Source organism: Ascaphus truei, chromosome 1, assembly GCF_040206685.1.
Source record: "Ascaphus truei isolate aAscTru1 chromosome 1, aAscTru1.hap1, whole genome shotgun sequence".
NCBI lineage: Eukaryota > Metazoa > Chordata > Amphibia > Anura > Ascaphidae > Ascaphus > Ascaphus truei.
The window spans coordinates 45485344-45506587 of NC_134483.1; the positions used below are offsets into that span (position 1 = coordinate 45485344).

The following is a 21244-nucleotide window of genomic DNA, read 5'->3' on the forward strand; positions in this document are numbered from 1 at the left end:
TCCTCTCTTCTTCAGGTCAAGCAATACTGATATACAAAGGATTCAATGGCTAAAACAGTGTAGAGAGAGGGGGAAAAAAACAACAGATATTTCCTGTAGATAAGGTAGGGTGTTAAATGTGTTTGAAGCCAGGGGACAGTGTCAAACGGAGGACACGGATTTTGCTGTCGAGGGGGCTTCATATTGATCAGGTCAGTAGAACTTGATTTCTTTTATTATGCTACTTAATGTTTTTAATAATGGGCAAATAATCTATTATCCCTATCTGGATAATAGTTATTTTGCACATTATTGTACTGTATGTGTTGGGGGGGGGGGGTGGGATTGATGTATTTAATGTATAGGACATGTTTATTTATTTTTACATACAGGGTTGTTTCCTCAGGTCTGCGGGAGACCTATGGAGACCACCTGAGGTCTCTTCGGACTTCTCACGGGTAAACGGCTGTAGGGACCACCCGAGGGCCCCCAGACCCCCGTGTGAAGCACCCGAGGCCCCTCAGACACCTGTGGGTATGACCCGGGGCCCACGGTGACCCACAGAGACCACCTGGTGGACCATGGTGCCTGGCGGGGACCACCCGCAGCCCTCCATACCCGGTTTGAAACCAGGTGCTGGGCTACTGTAGGTCTGTGAGATGCCCCGTCAGGCCCATCGGGACACCTGTGGGCCTGGGGTATTAACCCTGTATGTAAAATAATAAATCATGCATTTATGGGGGGGCACAGGGGGTGGGTTATGTATTTAATAAATATAATGATGTTTATTGTGGGGCTGTGTATTGTTTTTATTGTGGGTACTGTGGGTGGGGGAAGGCGGTATTGGCTCCAAGGGTAAGAATCCACAGGAATGTTTTGCACTCATGTTTTTTGATATTATTATTATTTTTGGTTATTGCTGCACAGGGCTTGAGTATTTTTCATCTTATTTTCCCCTATGTCTCCCCCTTGGTTTAAGATATATTATTTTTTCTTATGTTCACTATTGTGTATATAAATTTATTCATTGTATATACTTAATTATTTTTTCTTTTGGATTTAGTTATATTATTTGTAGCTAGGATCCTTAGGGGTGTTGTAATCCTTTAGCTCATTTGTATCACCTCATATTTTTGAGAGGTATATTATTAAATTTTTTATACATTTAAGCTCTAGGTTTTACTTTCAGCGATATTATATGTATTATTTTTCTAGTCACAGCTTTTGTATTTTTGTTTTGCTGCCTACAGTGTGTTTATGTTTTTAATGTTAGTGTGTCTTATTGCTCGCTATTAAAATCCTTTCCTTTTTCTATTTTGACTTAGAATCCAAGTCTTTTTTCATTATATTAGATTAGTTATTTTGTGGTATATTTAGAGAGCTATTTCAGGGATTGTCTCAGTCTTTTTGTGTGTTATGTATATATATATATATATTTATTTATATATTTATTTAGTGTGGGGCTGTTGTGTGTGTTTTTTTTATTGTGGGTAGCGGGGGTGGCCGAAGTGGGTATTAGCCCCAACGGTGGTTGTTTAGGGCTTGCGGGTGGGTAGCGGGAGGCCCTAACCCCTTCATGACCATAGCGGTATGAACCGCTAAGGTCATGAAGGGGTTAAGTCCACCCGCAACCCCCCCGCAAGCCCTAAACAGCCACCAAGGGCCAAATACCCCCTTCACCCACCCCCGCTACCCACAATAAACCTGGCACGGCTGGTTAACTCCTTCATTGCCTTAGCGGTTAGCCGCTAAGGTAATGAAGTGGGCTTTAAATGCATTTTTCCTGCCTCGGATGCATGCCGGGGGGCTCCGGTGCTGTATTAATGGGTATCAGCTCCGGAGACCCCCGGCATCAATCCCAGGCAGGAAAAAGGCCTGATTTTTTTGTAAGTGTCAACCTTGCCGATGCTTCTCCACCACCAACTTGCCAACTTTAGTTGGCGGGCTGGATTGGCGTAAAAATCTAAATTCTAGAGTGCCGATCACCAGCGAAAAGCTGATCGGGGCTACTAGAATTCAGCCGATTTCAAAAAGTGCCGAAAAGTGGCTTATCGGCACCCGCATGCCAAAAAGTTTTTTTCAGGAAACAAAATTTCCGATTTTGGCCACTTTTCGGCGCTTACTGAATCGGAAAGGCTATTTTGGCGAGAAAATGGCGAAAAAAACCTTTTCGACGCTTACTGCATAGAGCCCTAAGTTCCCACGGAAGAAGTGAGTAAAGATGGCTCATGCATGTGAAGAGGTTTAGGAGAAATGTTTGCACCTTTGCATTATTGCTTGGTTATTATATGTATATAAAACATTCTAAGTAGGTGCTATCTCCAGTAAAACCAGCTCCCTGTTTCTCTACTTATGGCTTTATCCACGTAGATGGAAACATATTAAAGGAATACTTATCAATTTATTGACTTAAGAAGATTTACAAAGAATCATTTTGATTAATATATGGTGTTTAAACATTTTGTGAGCCCCAGATATCCTTTTCTGGACTATTATCCAACTAATACTATGGGAATTTCTGCTGGAAAAAAAATATACATTCTCAAAAGTCTTTCGTTCAATCAAAATCATAAAAATCTAAATAGAATTTCTGTGCCAAAACGCAAAGAAGTTTCACTTACAATGCACTTGCTCGGCACACACACACACTTTTTTTAATGTAATAAATAAATTGCAAATGTAAAAACATTTTGTTTTGGTGTATTCTTTTTCCTTTGGGGGAATAAATCTGATTCCACTTGAAGTCATGTATATTATAATAGCATCATTAGTTGCAATAATTCATATAACATAACTGTGAAATTTGCTCTAAAATATTTATATCATGGAAAATAAAATATAATTAATATAGTCATATATACATACAGAAGTAGTACGCGACGTTGTTCCCCCAAATAACACAACGCCTCCCGTTAAAATGCAAAACATGTCAGAGATTACATAGGATTTAATAGCAGTTGGTGCAGAATATCATAACCTATCCCACAATATCCATCGGATAGAATTTCACGTACACCTAGTAGAACAATCATAAGCTTATGAGTGTAACTGCTTTATAAGCAGACAGCAGACACTTACGAGGGAATGATTGTGGTGAAAAGGCAACTAAAACGCTTTTTTTGGAAAGTGATATATTGTTGAATTTTGAAAATTTGAGGCAACCTGGTGAATAGCGGAATAGAGATAATTCTATTAGTAGAAGGTTGTAAGGTAGAGTGCTTTCTCAAAGACTGGTCCATACCAACAGGTAAATTAGCAGGTTAGCATGTTGGGTGCAGGTAGAATTATGTAGTAAGGCAGAAAAGATTGTCTGCACACAAAACAACTATTCTATTTTTGCGTTACTTGTTGCTTGGCCCTTCAGTACACCTCCATCACAATGTTGACAGTTAATAATGCAAGACAGTGACTGTAGGAGAAGAGTGCTGAGCTATAACCAGGGAGACATAGATTTGGGGAAATAAACATTGGCTTTTATTTAGCCCATATCTTCAAACACTACAGCTTTAAGTCAGCATACAAAAGAAACATGACAACCTACCTCTTTGTACGGGCTGATTAACACTTTCCAGTCCCTATCTGCAGGGCTGGGAGGACAGGCCTCTTACCAGCCCCTGACCCCAAAGGCCATAGAGATACCTGTAAGCAGGAACTCTTTATATCAGTCTCTTGGTCTGGGTTGGTGTCCGTGGGGTGCACCCTCTGGCTGGTTCCAGTGACTGCTGTGTCCAGGAACAGAGGGTCTGGTTCCTTGGAATCTTGCTGGCAGCACAGTCCTTCTGTGCTAAAGACAACACTGTGCAGTTTGTGCAGCACACCTTTAAACCTGCTTGATGAGCCAGGTGGAGAATGGTTAATTGACTTTAGCTGCCATTAACCAGCTTCTTGCTGGACTCATTAGCTACAGGCTTTTGGTGTGCTGCCTTTTTAAACCAGTAAACGGCCCTGTCACATATCTCCCCCATTTGTAGGTAGCTCGGGCTAGCCATGGCTGAAGCCCATCCCTCACTCTCTCTTGAGGCGAGAATGGCTGGAGGGCAACAAGACTCAGTCACGCTGAAACTGGAGCCCTTTCTCCAGGTGTCCTTAACTCCCCTCAGTAATTTTGGGGTTCATCTTTGGGCCACCATCTGGCACTCCTGATATGCACCAGCGTGATTGAAGAGGACCCCCGTTACACAGTCCTTGTGATGGGTGCAGCGAACCTGTGTCTCATTCCATATGTGCTTGTATTCAGCATGCTTTAGTCGCTCAGGAGAATTTTTTCCAAGCACAGTCTTTCCATGATGTGCTTAGGGTCCTCACCACTGTAGAGGACTCCTGGCTCAAGCTCTTTTTTCCACTTTACCAAGTCTTCTTTTAATCGCTTGGCAACGAGTTCTCTCCTGCTCTGTGTGATCTTTTCTTCCTGAGACTAGGGTGACCACCTGCGTCTGGTTCAGTATCAATGATTGCAGGTGGTTCAATCTGGGCAGAGTTTTTATCCACTCTGATTGACCCCCGTGGCATCTCTGTTTGGCAGTCAGTAGACTTATCGTCTTGACGTATTACTTTTTCTATGCTGACTGATTCTTCGATGTGTGGGAAAATCCCAAGTGATGTCTGGCGGGGTATCTCTGTTATAGTAGCACTGTTTTGAAGCACCTTCTGTACCAGGGAACCCCGGTCTACAGCTTTCTCATTCATCACGGGCTTATCCGCAACAAGCACGACCCACTTATCAGTAGAGAGGTAATTTGTGTTTGGTTCAGGATACTTAAATTCCAGTATAATAATAGGAGGGAGAGGGTATGGGGATAGGTGCGCCTGCATCAGCCTTAAACAAATATGTAATAAGGTGCAATAGGGACAGGCAATATAATAACAAATTAAAAGAACAGATTCTCCTTGAATGCACTCAATGTTGATGGGATGATACTGGTCCCAGTGATTAAGACATTTTAACAAGTAATATATATAAATAATTACATATTAGTATTTGACAGTCTATGGCCAATCCAACGACGCAACATACACAAATACAAATATATATGAAAATACAAACATCTAGCAGAAGGTTGATTACATCCATTTTTATGTATAGTGGGGTCCTGCAGAGATGTACTCTGACCCTTGTAAATAGACCAGGCACTATAGGTGGTACCTATTGATGTATTGGCCTAAGGCATGGGTAGGCAACCTGCGGCTCCTGAGCAGCATGCAGCTTTTTCCACTCCTACTTGCGGCTCTCTGCAGGTTGCCGACCCCCAGCTGCTGCCTCTCTCCCTCACTATCCTGGTGGTGGCTGGGGGGGGGGGGCCCGACCGGCGCTGGTCGGGCGTCTGTTGGCGCCAGGCCCGACATCTCTCCAGTTTTTTGCCTGCCTCTCTCCTGTACTGTCCCACACAGGGCTCTCATGCTGGTGCACGCCGGAAGTGCGTGTCACAACTTCCGGAGCAAGCCGACGTCACAGTATATATACGTGTGCGTGTATTTGGGGGGGTGTATTTCTGTGTGTATTTGGGGGGGTACAGAGTGTGTGTGTGTATTTTCGGGGGGGGGGTCATGTAGATGTTTTGGGGGGTAGTGTATGTATGTATTGTGTATTTGTAAATGACACTGTTTAGCACAGAAAAACAATGAAAAAAACAAATGGAGGTACTTATTATTGTGAGATGCATTTTATTCCCCCACATATTTTGTCGCATGTTAATGCTTATACAGTACATACCTGCTGGTGTGTACAGTATATGTATGTGTTTGTGAGGGTTTAATTTTCATGCATTTTTAATAAAATGGCTGTTCTTCCTTGAGAGGTTGCAGACCCCTGGTCTAAGACCTCCACTTAAACAATTTATCCAAATAACTCCAAGGTAGTGACTGGAGGTCAAGCTTGGAGCACAAAAAAACTCTTTATAGATAGCAGAGGCTAGTAAAAGGAGTAATCAACAAAGATTCTGCATTAAAATTGTGAAGAGTGCGTACTGTAGTGCCGACGAGTATTCTAAAACAAATCTGGGGCAATCACCAACAAGACCAAGGTACATGCTGGGTACATGCTGCAACATTTCAGTGACATTTCTGCAGACAGACTAATGGCCCATCGGATTAACAGCGGGGGTCACTGGCAGTCCCATTCAAACTGAATGGGACTGCCAGGGACCCCTGCTGTGTTAATCCGATGGGCCATTAGTCTCTGCAGAAATGTCACTGAAATGTTCCAGCATGTACCTGGGTCTTGTTGATTATAGCCCCAGATTTTCCAAGGCAAGTTTAAGACAAGTTTTAGAATACTCGTCGGCACACCTGTACATAGCCTTGGTACTAATCAGTTTTACAGGATGCACTCCTATTAGTATAATACTCCCCTTTCTATGGTATATCCATACAGTCAGTGGCGGATTTTCAAATCTGCCGCCCTTAGGCACTTGCCTGTGTCTGCCACCCTGCTTCCCTTTCAGAGTCCAGCATCAAATGGATGCGGACGTCACCAACGTGATGTCGCGTTACCATGGTAACGCGATGTCATGACATCAAACAAGACACAGTGTGACATTGTTTGTAACGTCTGTGGCGTCATTTGACCCTCGATTTGGAAGAAAAAGCAAGGTGGCAGAACGGAGGCGGCCGGCACAGGTAAGTAAGGCCCTTCCCATTAGGTCCGATAGGCCGAGTGTGCGGCAAATGGGGGCAGAATTTTTTGCCGCCTAATGGGAATCTGACACTGCATACGGTGATGGCTCTGTATGGGCACGAGATAACTATTAGTGGCTGGATGCAGTAAGTACCCAAAGTCTGTGTAAACAGTCCCCAGTGTTTTGTTATTTGTGGACTGTTAAGACCGTTCTCAGTAAACTGGTTTGGACCCGGTGGGTACGGTAACAGGGCTGAATTTGTATTGTCCGTCGCAGTCCGTATTTGGTTCTTTTACCCTGGGTTTTATCGCCTGCCGGTTGTAGCACTGAGGCGGTATTGAGGATGCGCTTATAGCAATGCACAGCTTGCTTGGTTGTGATGTAGGACCTACATCTTACCTGAATAGTACAAGCGGCTTCCTTCCTTTTCCTGTAGCCTCTTTGCTGCAGACACATCCTAACATTTGACGGGACCACATTTACCAATTGATTGAAATGTTCATATTTCTTTCTTTGTAGTTGCATTCTCCACATTGACTGGAGAAGGCATGCTGCTTGATTTTGGCTTTAAAGCTGGTGAGTTTTCCATTCCTCGATAAGCAACCTGTATGACGAGTGTCGCAAAGCATTTTCGCAGGTACCCATTTCTATCCAATCTTCATTGGATGAGAACTTGGCCATATTTCTGGAGGGTTAGCACGCTTCTCTTCTTTCTTTCAGAGTCTGCTCTGATCTGAGAGCGTTCCAATTGCAGACACAGGAATTTGCTATTTTCCTGATGAAGAATATCCTCTGCTTCTTCCAGTGCTAACTGTACTTCCAACTTTCCTCGTCGGAGTGGTTGCTTCTCCTTAACTGGCTTGATTTGCCATATATGAAACCTCCACTGTCGGGTTTCTCTTTTTTCTTTCAAGAGTCATATAACCCTCAGGGCCTTCTCGGAGTCCTCCTTCCATTTACGCACTTCTGAGCTGAGACTCCAGTATGTCAGACAGTGCCAGAATTACGCATAAGATAACTAAGCTCAAGGGCCTCACAATATGAAAGGCTTCAGAAATAAAATACAATTCATGCATTTAAAATCAGAACATAAATAATTAAGATATGGCAAAAAGAAGATTCTCTATAAATATGGACATTATTGTTACAATATAACCCTAAGCATCATGTGCATCCAAATTGACAAACTCCGCAGTTATCATTTGAAGACATCAATTACTTTTCTCTCTCAAAATCACGAAGAAAATGGTTTAATATTAAAATGAATGTGATGTTCAAACACTGATTATTCTAACTTTACACCATCCTCTTTGTACAGCTCAAGACCGTTACAACGCGAATCCACTTATAACACATATTTATGAATACTTTACAACACGGTTATTGGTGTCTTAAATACTTTTATTGTACAATGCATACAATTGTACATTATTTTTAACGCAATCCGCTTATAACACGATGTGATTCTTTGGACCCCAAACACAGCGTTATAAGGGGGTTGAGCTGTATTTAACAATGCTAGTATAATGCGCTCATTCATTTCAGTCTCATGTTTATATTTTCAATGGTCCTTGCAGTCAGAATAATATATCTATTTCAAATGTTGGCGCCTCTTAAGCTTGACATAGCTTAGGGCCTCAGAAGGTCAACATCCTTATATAATGTAACAATGTAAGTTTATGTTTGTTATTTTTTGTTTTCATCCTTCAACCCTATTGTGCAGCTCTACAGAATATGTTGGCATGTTATAAATAAATGATAATAATAGTAATCTGAAAATCACCATCCCTCTCATTCCCTGTACCCAATGTTTCCACTTATCCTGCCTATAGATTGTAAGCTCCATGGGGCAGGGACTCTCCTAACACATTGCAGGCCTATCCTGCTTCTCCTAACATATTGCAGGTCTATCCTGCTTCTCCAAACACAATTTTAATCTTGTCTGTAAATGCTACATATGCCCATAATCATATCTCTAAATGTCTATGAAATGTCTGTAAATTGAATATATAACCGCTATTTATTTAAGGCAATCATGTATTATTTTAACTCTGACTTTTCATGTCTTAATCTTTTGCGTAACAAAATAATTGTATGTAATATGTCAAAGAAGTAGCAATAAGAGGTCTGTCTGTGATCTCTATAGTAAACTCTTCTTGAAAGCATTATTTTTTATAAATACATTTTATAAACATTTTTTAAATGTTTTACCAGGAAGTAATACATTGAGAGTTACCTCTCGGTTTCAAGTATGCCCTGGGAATAGAGTTATGATGACAGATACATGGTTACAAATACATCGTTACATTATGTGAGCAGGGTTGTACATTATATACAAGACATTGCACGCACAGTTGAAGATAATATATACTATAGGTGTATGTAACAGTTACAGACCAGATTAAAATGTGAGACAGCTTTAGTTTTGAAAGAACTTAGACTTTATGGAAAAGTCAATGATTTTGTTATGTATTTTGAAAATCTTACTAGTCTGAATGGAATGCAAAACCCCTTTAAAGCTTTCATAAAAGTGTCATATATATTAAAAGAGATTTTTTTTTATGCGCTGTTCCCGCTACTAACAGATATGTGGATTACCCTTTATCTACAATGCCAAAAATGTGAAAATATTATTATGTACCATCTTTGATCTGGAAGTGATTCTTTTAATAATAATAAATGCATAGGAAATAGTTAGCTAGCTTGCTTCTGGACTGTGGACAGATAGGGGACAGCATGTGTTGATGTGTAATTTATGTATGCTGTGGCATTGTACGCATTCATGAGACTTCTGTCTCTCCTGATAGAATTTTAGAAGATAGAGATAGCATTGAAAACCTTGCATGTGTGACTGATCTATGTCATGAGCTGGTTAATGATTTTTCAGGCATTTGTTCTGTTATTGGAAAGCAAGGTTATTTCCTCTCTACTGTGCAGAGAAACATTTATCAAGTGCCAAGAAGTGATGCAAAAACAAAATGACACCATTTGCATACGTTTTGTTTAACGCAAATCAACGCTATTTAAGTCATCACAACCCTGCACCACTCATTTAAGGAGACTGAGATAGATTGAATGCAATCGCAATGGAACATGCTATAAAGCTTGGAAAAAGGGGTAGAGAAGAGTCATGTATATTGCAAATGTTTGCTCATCACAATCATGAGCCTACCTATTTTATTTAACCTATAAATATATATCCTCAGTGAATGGACATGTGCCTTAAAAACAAATATAATATTCTGTTTTGATTTATCTACCACCACAGTGAGTCAATCAGATATATTGGTACACAGTAAGAATGGTAAGACTTGTATACCAAAATAATCTGGGAAAATACTTGTAGAAATATAGTAACCCCCCCCCCCCCTTGTCCACCATCATCTTATATCATTGAATAAATAGAGTAATGTCTTTCTTTTTTTTTGTCACACATTTTTTATTGAGTTTTGTAGAGGAAGATGGAAGGGGAAGAATTAGAACGGCAAGAACTAATCTACCAATATTCACAAACACAGTAAACAGCAGTATAGCTGTTGTATAACTATACAAGACAAAGGTGTAGACATTTATTAGGAACAAAATCTTTGGAAGGATGGGGAGTCCCACAAGTCGTCCGGTCCCCTCGTCTGCCGTTTAAGATAGGTCTCATTTGGTCTCTTCACAACGATCTCTCAAATTTGGAGGATGAGAGCAGGTGTATGGATCCATGGATCCATGGATCCATGGATTCCATATCCTGTGAGACCTTTTAATATTATGTCTTAGGAAAGCTAGAAGTATTTCCATCAACATCGCATCATTTATTCTCTGAAGAATAGTATTTCTTGTGGAGGCAAAATGATTTTTCCATGCGGCAGAGATCACACACCTAGCCACCGTTAAGATATAGTTAATACATTTGCGTGTAGATGTGACGGCACCGCTGCGATCCGGCAAAGCGGCAAGTTGAACTGCAGGCAGGAGGCTGCTAGCCTAAGAAAGACTCTATGCCTATATCAACATTGAGACCCCCGAGAGCCAAAGTTCAAGTTGCAAGATGGACCACATAGTTACAAACTTTGGCTCCAGAGGGTACCTTGTTAAAACCCTTGATATATTTTAACCCTTGATACCCTTGATAAGTTTCTATCATATCCTTCCTCTTGCTTCTCTCCTCAAATCTGTACATGTTGGAGTCCTTTAGTCATTCCTAAAAGGTTTTATGATGTATACGTGCACCATGTTAGCAGCTCTTTTTTGCACAGCCAGGGCTGTCTTAACGTATGAGCACGCTGGGCAGTTGCCCGGGGGCCCCTCAGCATAGGGGGGCCCCACACGCCTGGCCCATGCGTGCTCACCAATGCTCTCCCCCCGCCCGGCACACCGGCTCGCTCTTAAGGTTACCCTGTCCGGTAAAATATGAGAGATAATACCGGACATGGGATACAATAGAGCATGGCTGCTGCTGCTAGGGGGCTGGGCAGCTTCTGATTGGTTGCTGCTGTGTAATTTAGCCAATCGGGAGGTGGCAGGAGCCTAGGGGGTGGGGCCAAAGAGTGGAGGAAAAGCATGCAGCAGAGAGGTGAGGCTGTGTTTGTGTGTCTGTATATGTGTGTGTGTATCTGTGTGTGAGTGTATGTATGTGTCTCAATGTGTGTGTGTGTGTGTGTGTGTGCCTCAGTGTGTCTGTCTTTCTGTCTGTGTCCTGTGTCCTGCCTGTATATGTGTGTGCCTCAGTGTGTGTGTGTTTGAGTGAGTGTGTGAGTGAGTGAATGTCTCAGTGTGTGTGTGTGTGTGTGTGTGTGTGTGTGTGTGTGTGGTGACAGACAGTACAGACAGTACATACAGTACTGGCAACTTTGTTTAATTGCTCACTCACCCTTTTCTTTTACTATACTAACAGTCTTCCCATTTTCAAGATCTATTAAAAATAAGCACCATTATAAATTCTAAGAAAGGCTCCATAACTCAGCTCTCATCACAGCAGCATTGCAATCTCTGCAGCACTCTTACTTACAGATCATCCCCAAGAAGGCAGAGCAGGTTACTTATTCAATTGCATGATTTAATATGCAATTTAAAGCTGGATTTTGAAGTCTAAATTTGAAAGCTACTGTACTGATAATGACAGGGAGGGGGGGGTGAGAGGATGAAGGGATGGGGGGGGGTAACAGAGGATGAAGGGAGGGGGATGGGGGGATGAGAGAGGATGAAGGGAGGGGGTGAGAGGACATGGGGGTTTAGAGGACAAAGGGGGGTGGGAGGGTGAGAAGACAAGGGGGAGAGAGAGAGGGGGGATGAGGAGGGGGCGCAACAATCTTGGAATTTGTGGAAGGAGCAGTAAGATCAGTATTGCTCGCCATGTACAGTATGACTGCAGGTTAGTTATTTATAAATGACTGTTCTAAATTTGTTCTAAATTTCACTCCAAGCATGCACCAATTTGCACTATTTCATATTTTATTTCCTAAAACAATCCTCGGAAGGGTGCTCCCTCCCAATACTCCTCCCCAGATTTTTTACGAAATAGAATATAAATTGGTGCAAATTGGTGAATACTTGGAGTGAAATTTAGAACAAATGACATAACAGTCAGGTCATTTATAAATAACATTCTTCCCCACCAACGATTCTCGAGTGCGTCGCACCTTTCACCATTGTGTCCAGTATTTTTGGACAAGCCACCTGGCAACCCTACTCGCTCTCCCCCGCCCGGCACCACGACTCCGCTTGCTCTCCCCCCACCCAGCACCCTGGCTCTGCTCGCTCTCCCCTCGCCCGGCACGCGTCACAACTGCTCGCAGCCTAACAGTGCAGCACTTCCGGTGCCTGCTGCTGCTAGTGAGCGCGTGGGAGGCTGGGAGCGAGTGTAGGCAGGGCCCCATGCACTGCTTTGCCCGGGGGCCCCTAATGTTGTTAAGATGGCCCTGTGCACAACCTCTTTTTTTATGTCCTTCTGGAGATATGGGACAATATATGATGTTGATAGAGATAGGATCATATGAAAGTGTTGCCTAAAGTATTAAACAACAATCTAGTCTCATTCTGTACAATCTATAAATGAACTAGTTCAAAAAGAGCACAGGAAACTTGAGTGCAGCTAGAATGGTTCACCACCAGGGCAGAAGAAGATGTCTAAAAATATCTGGGTCTACAAGGACTTTCTTCCAAACCTCTCAAGTACAGTACATTTCTTGTTTCTTGTTTTCTTGTTTCTTTGGAAGAGTCAAAATACCAAGCCCCAATATGGGCTAGCAAGGACATAACTTGACTTGAGGTGAGTCCTTGCTAGCCACGTAAATTGCTATCCAAGTCCAATCCCAAATTGTACCAAAAGCAGGACAAGATTCAACACAATTGAAAGATCTTTCAAAGTCAGCTTCTTCTCATGCCTCTTTCCAATTTAAATGATTCAACTAATGAACTGCATCGTACCAAGAATAAGAAATATTCACATATATCAGCCATATATATGCACATAGTCCTAATATACATACATTTGTGTAGTAAATTAAATTAATGGATTTAGCCCAGAAATGGTAGCATATATTTTAGACATATCAATATGTCCATCCAACTTATATGCATATTCACTTTATTAAAATAACTTTATCAAAATAACTTTATGAAGAGACACATTATGTATGCAGTTTAGTTTATTGTAATTTGATTTTTTTTCCAGACAAAATAAAATAAAGAATGTATTACGTTTGCAGTGTATTAAGGAACATTTGTTTCAGTGACTTACATGTGCTACTTTATTTACCAAATTTAGTATATCTATGGTTTCCCCTTGTAGTTTATTTTCTAGCTTCATATTAAATATTATAATAACTGGCAAACACAACTATCAGTATAGGGGAGTCTGGTCAGGGACTAACAAACACAGGCAATAGAAGCTGATGAATATTTGGTGAAAGGTGCCTGATTTAATATACAAGTTGACGATAGCGAGCACACTAACCATTTTTTTAAAGAGAGGAGGCAGCAGGAGAGCAATGTTTGTTATTGGAAACAAATAGTACGAGCATTTGAGTGACGCCGTGGGTTTTGGCAGATGTGACTCAGTGCTGAAGATATCAGGTCAGCTTGCAGGCTGAGGTCAGTAAAGGCATTGGTGGGGGAGGTGTCAGGCTCATAAATTCAGCCACCAGCGCGTCCTCCTCATCCCCTTATAAAGGCAGCACAGATAAAGATTGGAAGAGAGATACCAAGCACCTGAGCACCAGTTTGCCCGGAGTGCGTTGCTTCTCTTTTTCGGTTCTGTTGTATCTACAGCATAGAATACAGTAGATCTCAGGACTCATCTCCGGCTCAGCTCGAGGTTTCAGCACCACAGACAGCGCCTGCACAACATAGACAATGGGGGCTGTGTTGCTCTTCTGGAAGTACCGCACATTCTTCACTCTGGTCCTCTGCAGCTTGGTTCTCTTCAAGGTACACTTGTCCCAAGCAGCCCCTGCCCCCCAGCAACACAACGACGGAGCCCCCCTCTCCAAAATTTACCCACGGGGCAGTCACTGGGCTGTGGGTAAGTGAAACTTGCCGTGTCTTTTTAAGCGACATTACCCATGTTTAAGGTCACGTCTTATTGTCTTTATTATTTAATGTAATTGGATTATGCTCTTGTATCATCTCCAACCCTCCACCCAAGTTTCCCCCCTCGCTTACTTTATAGTTTAAATATATACATATTTCAGGTTTCTACTTTTCATCTGCATTTTGTAAATAATTTGTCTTTTAGAAAGTTACACATTTGGAATCTGCATGTAGTTTTATAGTTTCATCTTGTATCATCATTTTGATCATAATCTCATATAGTGTGATAGTACTAGGTATTTTGTACAGTTTGATATTTGATTGGCATCAAAGCCAATCATGCTAAACATGTCTAATGCGATACACCAATTCAGATAATTAATAGAATACTAAATAAATACGAATATTTAATCCTCTGGAGCAGATATGATAACCTTTTTTTAAATTGATATAAATATGAATGATTGGTATTATAAAGTTTTGTTTGTCCAGTTTATGTTGTCAACATTTGCAAATGATATGCGTTCTACTTTGCTAAACAATCATACATTTATTGCTACCATTATTGAATAGGTTGACGCTTAACCTATAGCAACATTGCAATCGTGTATTTAAATGCCAACCAATGCAGACGGGGGGATGATATCATCTTTTCAGTTCTGGACAACTGCAAAACAGTGCAAAAATAAAGTGATCAGCAAACAACGACCAACATCCATACCCTTTCATGTGTAGTTCAGATCGCATTTATTTGTAACATGCTATAAGTAGTTTTGTGGTATGTGTGTTCAGGTGTATTACATGTTAGGAATTACATTGGTTCTAGTAGTCTTCTCGGTTCCGGAGAAATTTAAATTGGTTGTAGATTGTGATACCTGTAACAATCTACAACGAATAGATTCAATTATAGTGTACAGCGCTTTTTAAAGCTCAGAAGTTTCCTCTTCCAGTGTCCCGGGGAAGCTCTGTATACTATCATGTCATCTATTTCACAACGAATCTAGGAAATGCATACATATTTTTACACACTAATTAACACATTTTGTATTGTAAAGTATTCATCTCTTTTTTTGGCCCTAGAGGAAACTTTTTTTCAGATATAAAAGGTACATATAGATATATTTTATTTTATATATATTTATTAAGTAAATGTTGACAAACGCTGCCTTTCTAGAATACAAAAGTCTCTTCTTTAATGGTGTACATAGAGAGCTATATGATTATTCATAGCTCAGTTATGAATAGCTTTCGTGTTGATCTGTGCAAGTCATTAATAATTGTAAATCGAATTTGTCAAATGAACACATTAACTTACCTTGTTTATTGAAGGGAGACCGTTGGACTCATTTAAAGTTTGAGAAAATATTTGTGTCAATTACAGTACATTTAATCTGATCGTGCTATCTTGTTGTTTTTTGTTTCACTGAGATAATAAAAGGTCCATGAAAATCAATTTTTTTGTGACAGGAGCTTTTGGATTCCTTATTACTGATTTCATATTTGCATTGTAATTAGACGCATATTTAAACACAGATTTTGCCACGAAATTAGCACAAACTTCCAAAAAAGATAAAACACACACACACACACACACACAAAATACACAAATCTTTCATTCTAAATCGAATATGCCATTCGTGAAATTAGGGACAAAAAGTGAGATATACTTTCTTTGCTGAGAATGTATTTTTATTGGTACAATTACAATGAAAGTATAATTAGTTTTAAAAAGTACAAAGGTCTGAGTTTACATATCGACTTTGTGACTATAATACATAATATATATCCCCCTCCCCTCCCATACTTTATCAGTTAATACTTTGGTGTTTGTAAGTGCACAGATAATCCACTCCGGTTATGTCAGAAGTACTGTATTTTCCTACCACAGAAATGTAATGTGGATGTAATGTTGCATAAAATCTCATATACCCTGACCACTGTTTATGACCTAGATAGTAAACCTGTATTGTTTTTCTTTCTTTGCTCGTGTTTTTCTATTGGTTGTTTTCCCCCCAAGGACACCTAATGGGGAAGAAGAGTATAGAAGAATATCCTTATGCTTATGATGGAGGAGACAGGACGCTGGCTGCTGTCTATTCTGAAGGCGACAAGCAAGAATACCAGCAGTGGAAAGAGACGCTTCTCAATTTGCTGAGGATGTTAGAAATAAATGACAACAGGAATACCCAAGCAATGAGAGACGCGACACTGTTTAACAAGAAGCTTTGGGACACCGAGGACAACAACTTTAAAGAGGTGGGAACCATTCTTAATATACTGTCAAATCTTAATTATCCCCGATTATATGATTACAGTGATGTAAAGTGCTTTTTTTTTTTTAATTTATTGAAGATGATTCTGTATTCGTTGTGCATAAAACAACATAAATACACTGTAAGAGTTACACTATTTTAAAAACACAATTATGTTGCAACTCTATCTACAGTACATCAATAATGCATACAGTATTAATTTGAGAATATATTAGATTGGGAGATATGTTTGCTTTGGCTTTATAGAGTAAGAATTATACACACACACACACACGTTACTTCACGTGTATTTAATAGTGCATAACTGGGACATGTTCTCAGTGCAACAGTGCAAACCACATTACTTGCAGAGGGATATATTTGGTTAGCACTTTTACAAAATGATAGATTCAAGCTTCAAAAGGTTAAAAAAAATGATGATAATAGACAATTTGGTGTTGCCAGGTAACAGCTGCTTGACTTCCAACTACTCTATAAAAACCACATTGCAGAGAAAATTAGAAGCAAATGATGTCCTTATGTCCATGAAATATATATTTGAAACTCCAACCATTGCAAGCATTTTGTCTTTAGACACCAGAAAGCCAATAATAACTTTAAATACCTCTTGTCAGCACCTAAGGACTCCCACTGTCGGTTTATATTTCCCTTCACACCCTGAAAGCAACTAATGAAATGCTGCTACTTTGAGGATGAAATATCCCAGTCTCACCAGCAGGGGCACTACAGTCAAAATTAAACAACACTATATGGATAGGGATTATCTGCATATTGATATTGTTTGTTACACAAGAGGCAGATGCATGAACTGACAGTGTATAAAAGCTTAGCTAGACACTCGGAGCTAGTATACACTTGTAACACCCCGATCCCCACCCCACCCTACATGAAGGATAGGGTGCACATGTAAAAATATACAATATGAACAGTCCCAACTTGTAGTAGTGTCTCTTTAAATAGGAGTTCTGCTTCAAGGTTTATGGGTGCTGTGCAGTTACCTTGTTCTTCTCAGGGTGATGGGTAGGTTCGTGCAGGCTCTTGACAAGAAGTAGGATAAAAGAAAAGGGTGACAGGAACTTTTAACTGTTTATTGCAACTGTTTATTGCTGGTAGCAGCAACAGGACAGGTTTTTAGTAGTTTGAGACTTTAGAATCCAATTTCTCACACTTTGAGACTTGTAGCAGCGGATCTCTATTATAGTTGCCCTGCTCAGTACAGATCAGGGAAACTGCCTCCCTGAAACTCCTGGCAGACCCTTCCAGGACTTCTTCCTTAAGCCCTTTGATAGGGAACCACTTTCTTCTTTAGTGTAGTTTCTTTAAACCCCAGTCTCTAAAGCCCCCCCCCCCTAACACTGGGACACTTGCCTCAATACTAAAAACAATGCTTTGTAACGCAAATTGTTAGTTAAAAAAAAGATTACGCCACTTGGGATTGTTTTGACACAAATAAAAGATATAAAAAGTGATTCAAGCACACAGCATTTGAAAACCTTATTTGAATCTGTGTATTATGTTACTCGTCTGATTGCAACCCTTAATAGCACCACTTAGTAAATATGTACCCTTCTGTCGACAAGTTTTTGTTGGTTAAAACCGGAGGTAAGAAAAGGAACCGTATTTGTAAGCAAAATTATGGAATGTTCATATTGAGATTGTTTTTTGATACATCTGCTGCACTTCCCTCGCCCCAGAATTGCAGCAGATTTGCACAAAAGACACATGTATGTATCTATGTATATCTTTATTTATATAGCGCCATTAATGTACATAGCGCTTTACAGCAGTAATACACGTTACAACAATATAAATAACAAATAATACAAATAACACATAATGGGAAGAAGCGCTTCAGCCATAAAAGTTACATTTAGGAAAAGGAGTCCCTGCCCCGCAGAGCTTACAATCTAATTGGTAAGTAGGATGAACGTACAGAGACAGTAGGAAGGTGTTCTGGCAAGTGCATCTGCAAGGGGCCAAGATCGATGTATGATCCTCCTTGTGGGCTGTTACAACTCAGTTATTGATAGAGGAAACCTCTTTAATACTCTTATTTTGCCATCACCGCTGGTTACAGATACTAAAAAGCTTTTCTGTTTTTACTTCAACAGCGTTTGTACCTTTCTTCATATCTTCATCTCATTGGGTTTGCACATTCTGTTTTACATCATAAACATTCAGTGGTTCCCAAACTTTTTAAACCTGTTCCCTTTATTTTCCTCCAAAAAAACAAAAGCCAATAATTGTTTTTTCTTGGAACATCCAATTCATCATCAGTTCAAAAAGCAAGATGTCCAAAGATTGGGGAATAGGGTGGCAAACATAGCATTTCAATAATAAAGAAGCTCCTTAGTGGAATATATTCATTGGGTTATTGACGCAGGGAATTTGTCTTCTTTCCCTTTGTCATTCTATGACTCCATCTTTATTTCTGCCATTTAATATGCCACTTATATCTTCGCTGCTTAATCTCCCAGTGCATATATCCTTTCTGCCCCACTGCACATGCAACACAAGGCAATTACAAATGTGAATGGTTTTCCAGTCCCTTTACAGATGTATTGTGGTGTGCTCGGGTTCGTAGAGATTTTGAAAAACATAAATGACCCTCAAATATGATTGTGAAGTAATTATGTGTTGTGAGTGCTACTGTATGTTAACGAGCCAAAAGCCTCAATTTAATGTGCGGGAGAATGGCTGCCCAGCCTCAACACTCAATTCAGATCACCTTCTCTGTCTCAATTGTTCAGCTAATAATACTGCTAAAAGAATAATACTAATAGTGTTGGTAGCCCACCCAGCAGCCGGTGTACATAAACTTTCCTATTCACAGTTATAGTAAAGATGGGATTAAATGAAGGATTCATCTCAATGTGTGGAAATCGTAATCATGCTGCGTTCATGCCTTGACTGCCATTGATTTGAATGACTGTTAACATAGTGTGATTGCTGTGATCACACTTTAATTATTCTCCCCGTAAATTCTTTTCGGTTTAGTTGGTGACCGCTTATCTGCAAAGTATATTGTGTCCCATTAGGAGAAGTCATTGCTTGAGTTTATACGGTTGTACTGGGTTGCTTGCTGCGCATGTTGATAAACTGATCAATTGTGATTTCTTTTTCAGATATTGGATTATCTGTTCCAAATGATGAATATGAAAGAGAACACACCAAGCTGAACTGAAAACAATCAGGAAATACATAAATAATATGTTCAAGAGGCTCTGTTTCACAAGCATTTGATTGTACCAGATAACCAAGATTTTATTTATGTTAACAATATTGCTTTTGGTGTAAATTATATGAGATTTCTTGTTCCAATTTTACTAAATCCATTGCTTCAAAGCAGAAGTTTCTTGTTTGAACTACTTTTGTGTAAATAATTGTCAAGGAAGGGTCTTCCAATTACATAATTATATTTTAGCACCTCTGATAATTTCATCTTTTAGTTTGTAGACACTGAATATTTTGACATTCACAATAAAAATTCAAACAAAATTTTTAAGGAATGTTTTTTTTCCTGTTGATTATTTGAACAACCTTACACCTTTTCCCTCAAAAAAAACCCCATAACTTTGTCTGCCTCTCTAATAAAAAAAATAATGTAAAATGTCAAAGATAAGAAAATATAAAACGTACAGTATTGCTTACAATGGAAAAAAATAGTCAGGTTTAATTATTTAGTAGTTTGCACTACTAGTGCACTTAGATGTATATTAAAACCATTTGATTTCCTACTTTATATGCATCATGTAGCTAATTACAGTCCTATAAACAATTTCAGATTTTCGTATTGTTAAGCAATTTTTATTGTGCACTTATAGTGTGTTATTTACCTTACTTGCTTTGGGTAAATTTTGGTGTGCAAAACTAGCAATTGTCTGCCTTACCGACGGCCCCAATATGAATATAAAATATTAATGCAAACTTCCATATTGAAGAAGCCCTGGGAAGTTTAACACACATATCACAGTACAATGATGCAGAATATTCCCATCTAGTCTTCCATGTCTCCTTGTTGTAGAATGGACGAGTTTTAAGTTTACCAATATCATCAGAGCATTTTAATGCCAAATCTCGTTTTGTACCTTGCAGTTGTTATCATTTATATAGGAAGCCAACCATATATGGGTAAAACTATAGTAAAGTTATATGACAAGGAGTAAATGCTGCACACCATAATATAATAAAGAGATTGATACAGTTACCGGTGCTCCCATCGATGTACGATCGCCTGCGTCCAATCCACGGCATACAAGAAGGATAGAAGATGGGGCACACGGATTTCAAAAAAGAAATAATTTATTAAAGCATACATATACTTTAATAAATTATTTCTTTTTTTGAAATCCGTGTGCCCCATCTTCTATCCTTCTTGTAAAACTATAGTAAAGGCATATAAACAATTTGAAGTACACAGAGCTTTTGTGACGAGCTACCTCTAGCACACTCACAGGACGTCTTGCAAATGTCAATCTGTGGTGTCCCCATAGGTGCCCCGTGCTAGTCTGTCGTTGTCATCCTGTCCATCGACCACCTCGCAAACATCACCAAATCAAAAAAAGAACAGCCGCATGCAGGAAATTCACCACTTCAGCAGTGACGTACTGCACTTTTATTCATTTATCTGTACAAAAACGTGTGCAGCAACAACGTTTCGGGGAGGCCAACCCACCCTTCGACAGGGGAGCTTTACACATGCAGTTCAGAGATTAGAGCATCAGACTGTCATCTGGGAAACAATAATCCCGACCCTGAAAAGTTTGCAGTTGTAAGGATGGAAGACACTGTAATATGCTGCATGACCTGGCCTCTTGGTCATCAGTTACCATGTCAGAACACATCGGAAAGCACTTT

The 21244-nt window shown here is 39.9% G+C and overlaps 1 protein-coding gene across 1 annotated transcript; it reads left to right on the forward strand.

Annotated features, from left to right (window-relative positions):
- Nucleotides 1-13591: 13591 nt before the first annotated feature.
- GRP (gastrin releasing peptide) lies at nt 13592-19859 on the forward strand. The gene is made up of 3 exons (XM_075575709.1): nt 13592-14106; nt 16132-16370; nt 19513-19859. The coding sequence occupies exons 1-3, from the start codon at nt 13938-13940 to the stop codon at nt 19564-19566; spliced, it is 462 nt and encodes a 153-aa protein (XP_075431824.1). The 5' UTR covers nt 13592-13937; the 3' UTR covers nt 19567-19859.
- The last annotated feature ends 1385 nt before the right edge of the window (nt 19860-21244 follow it).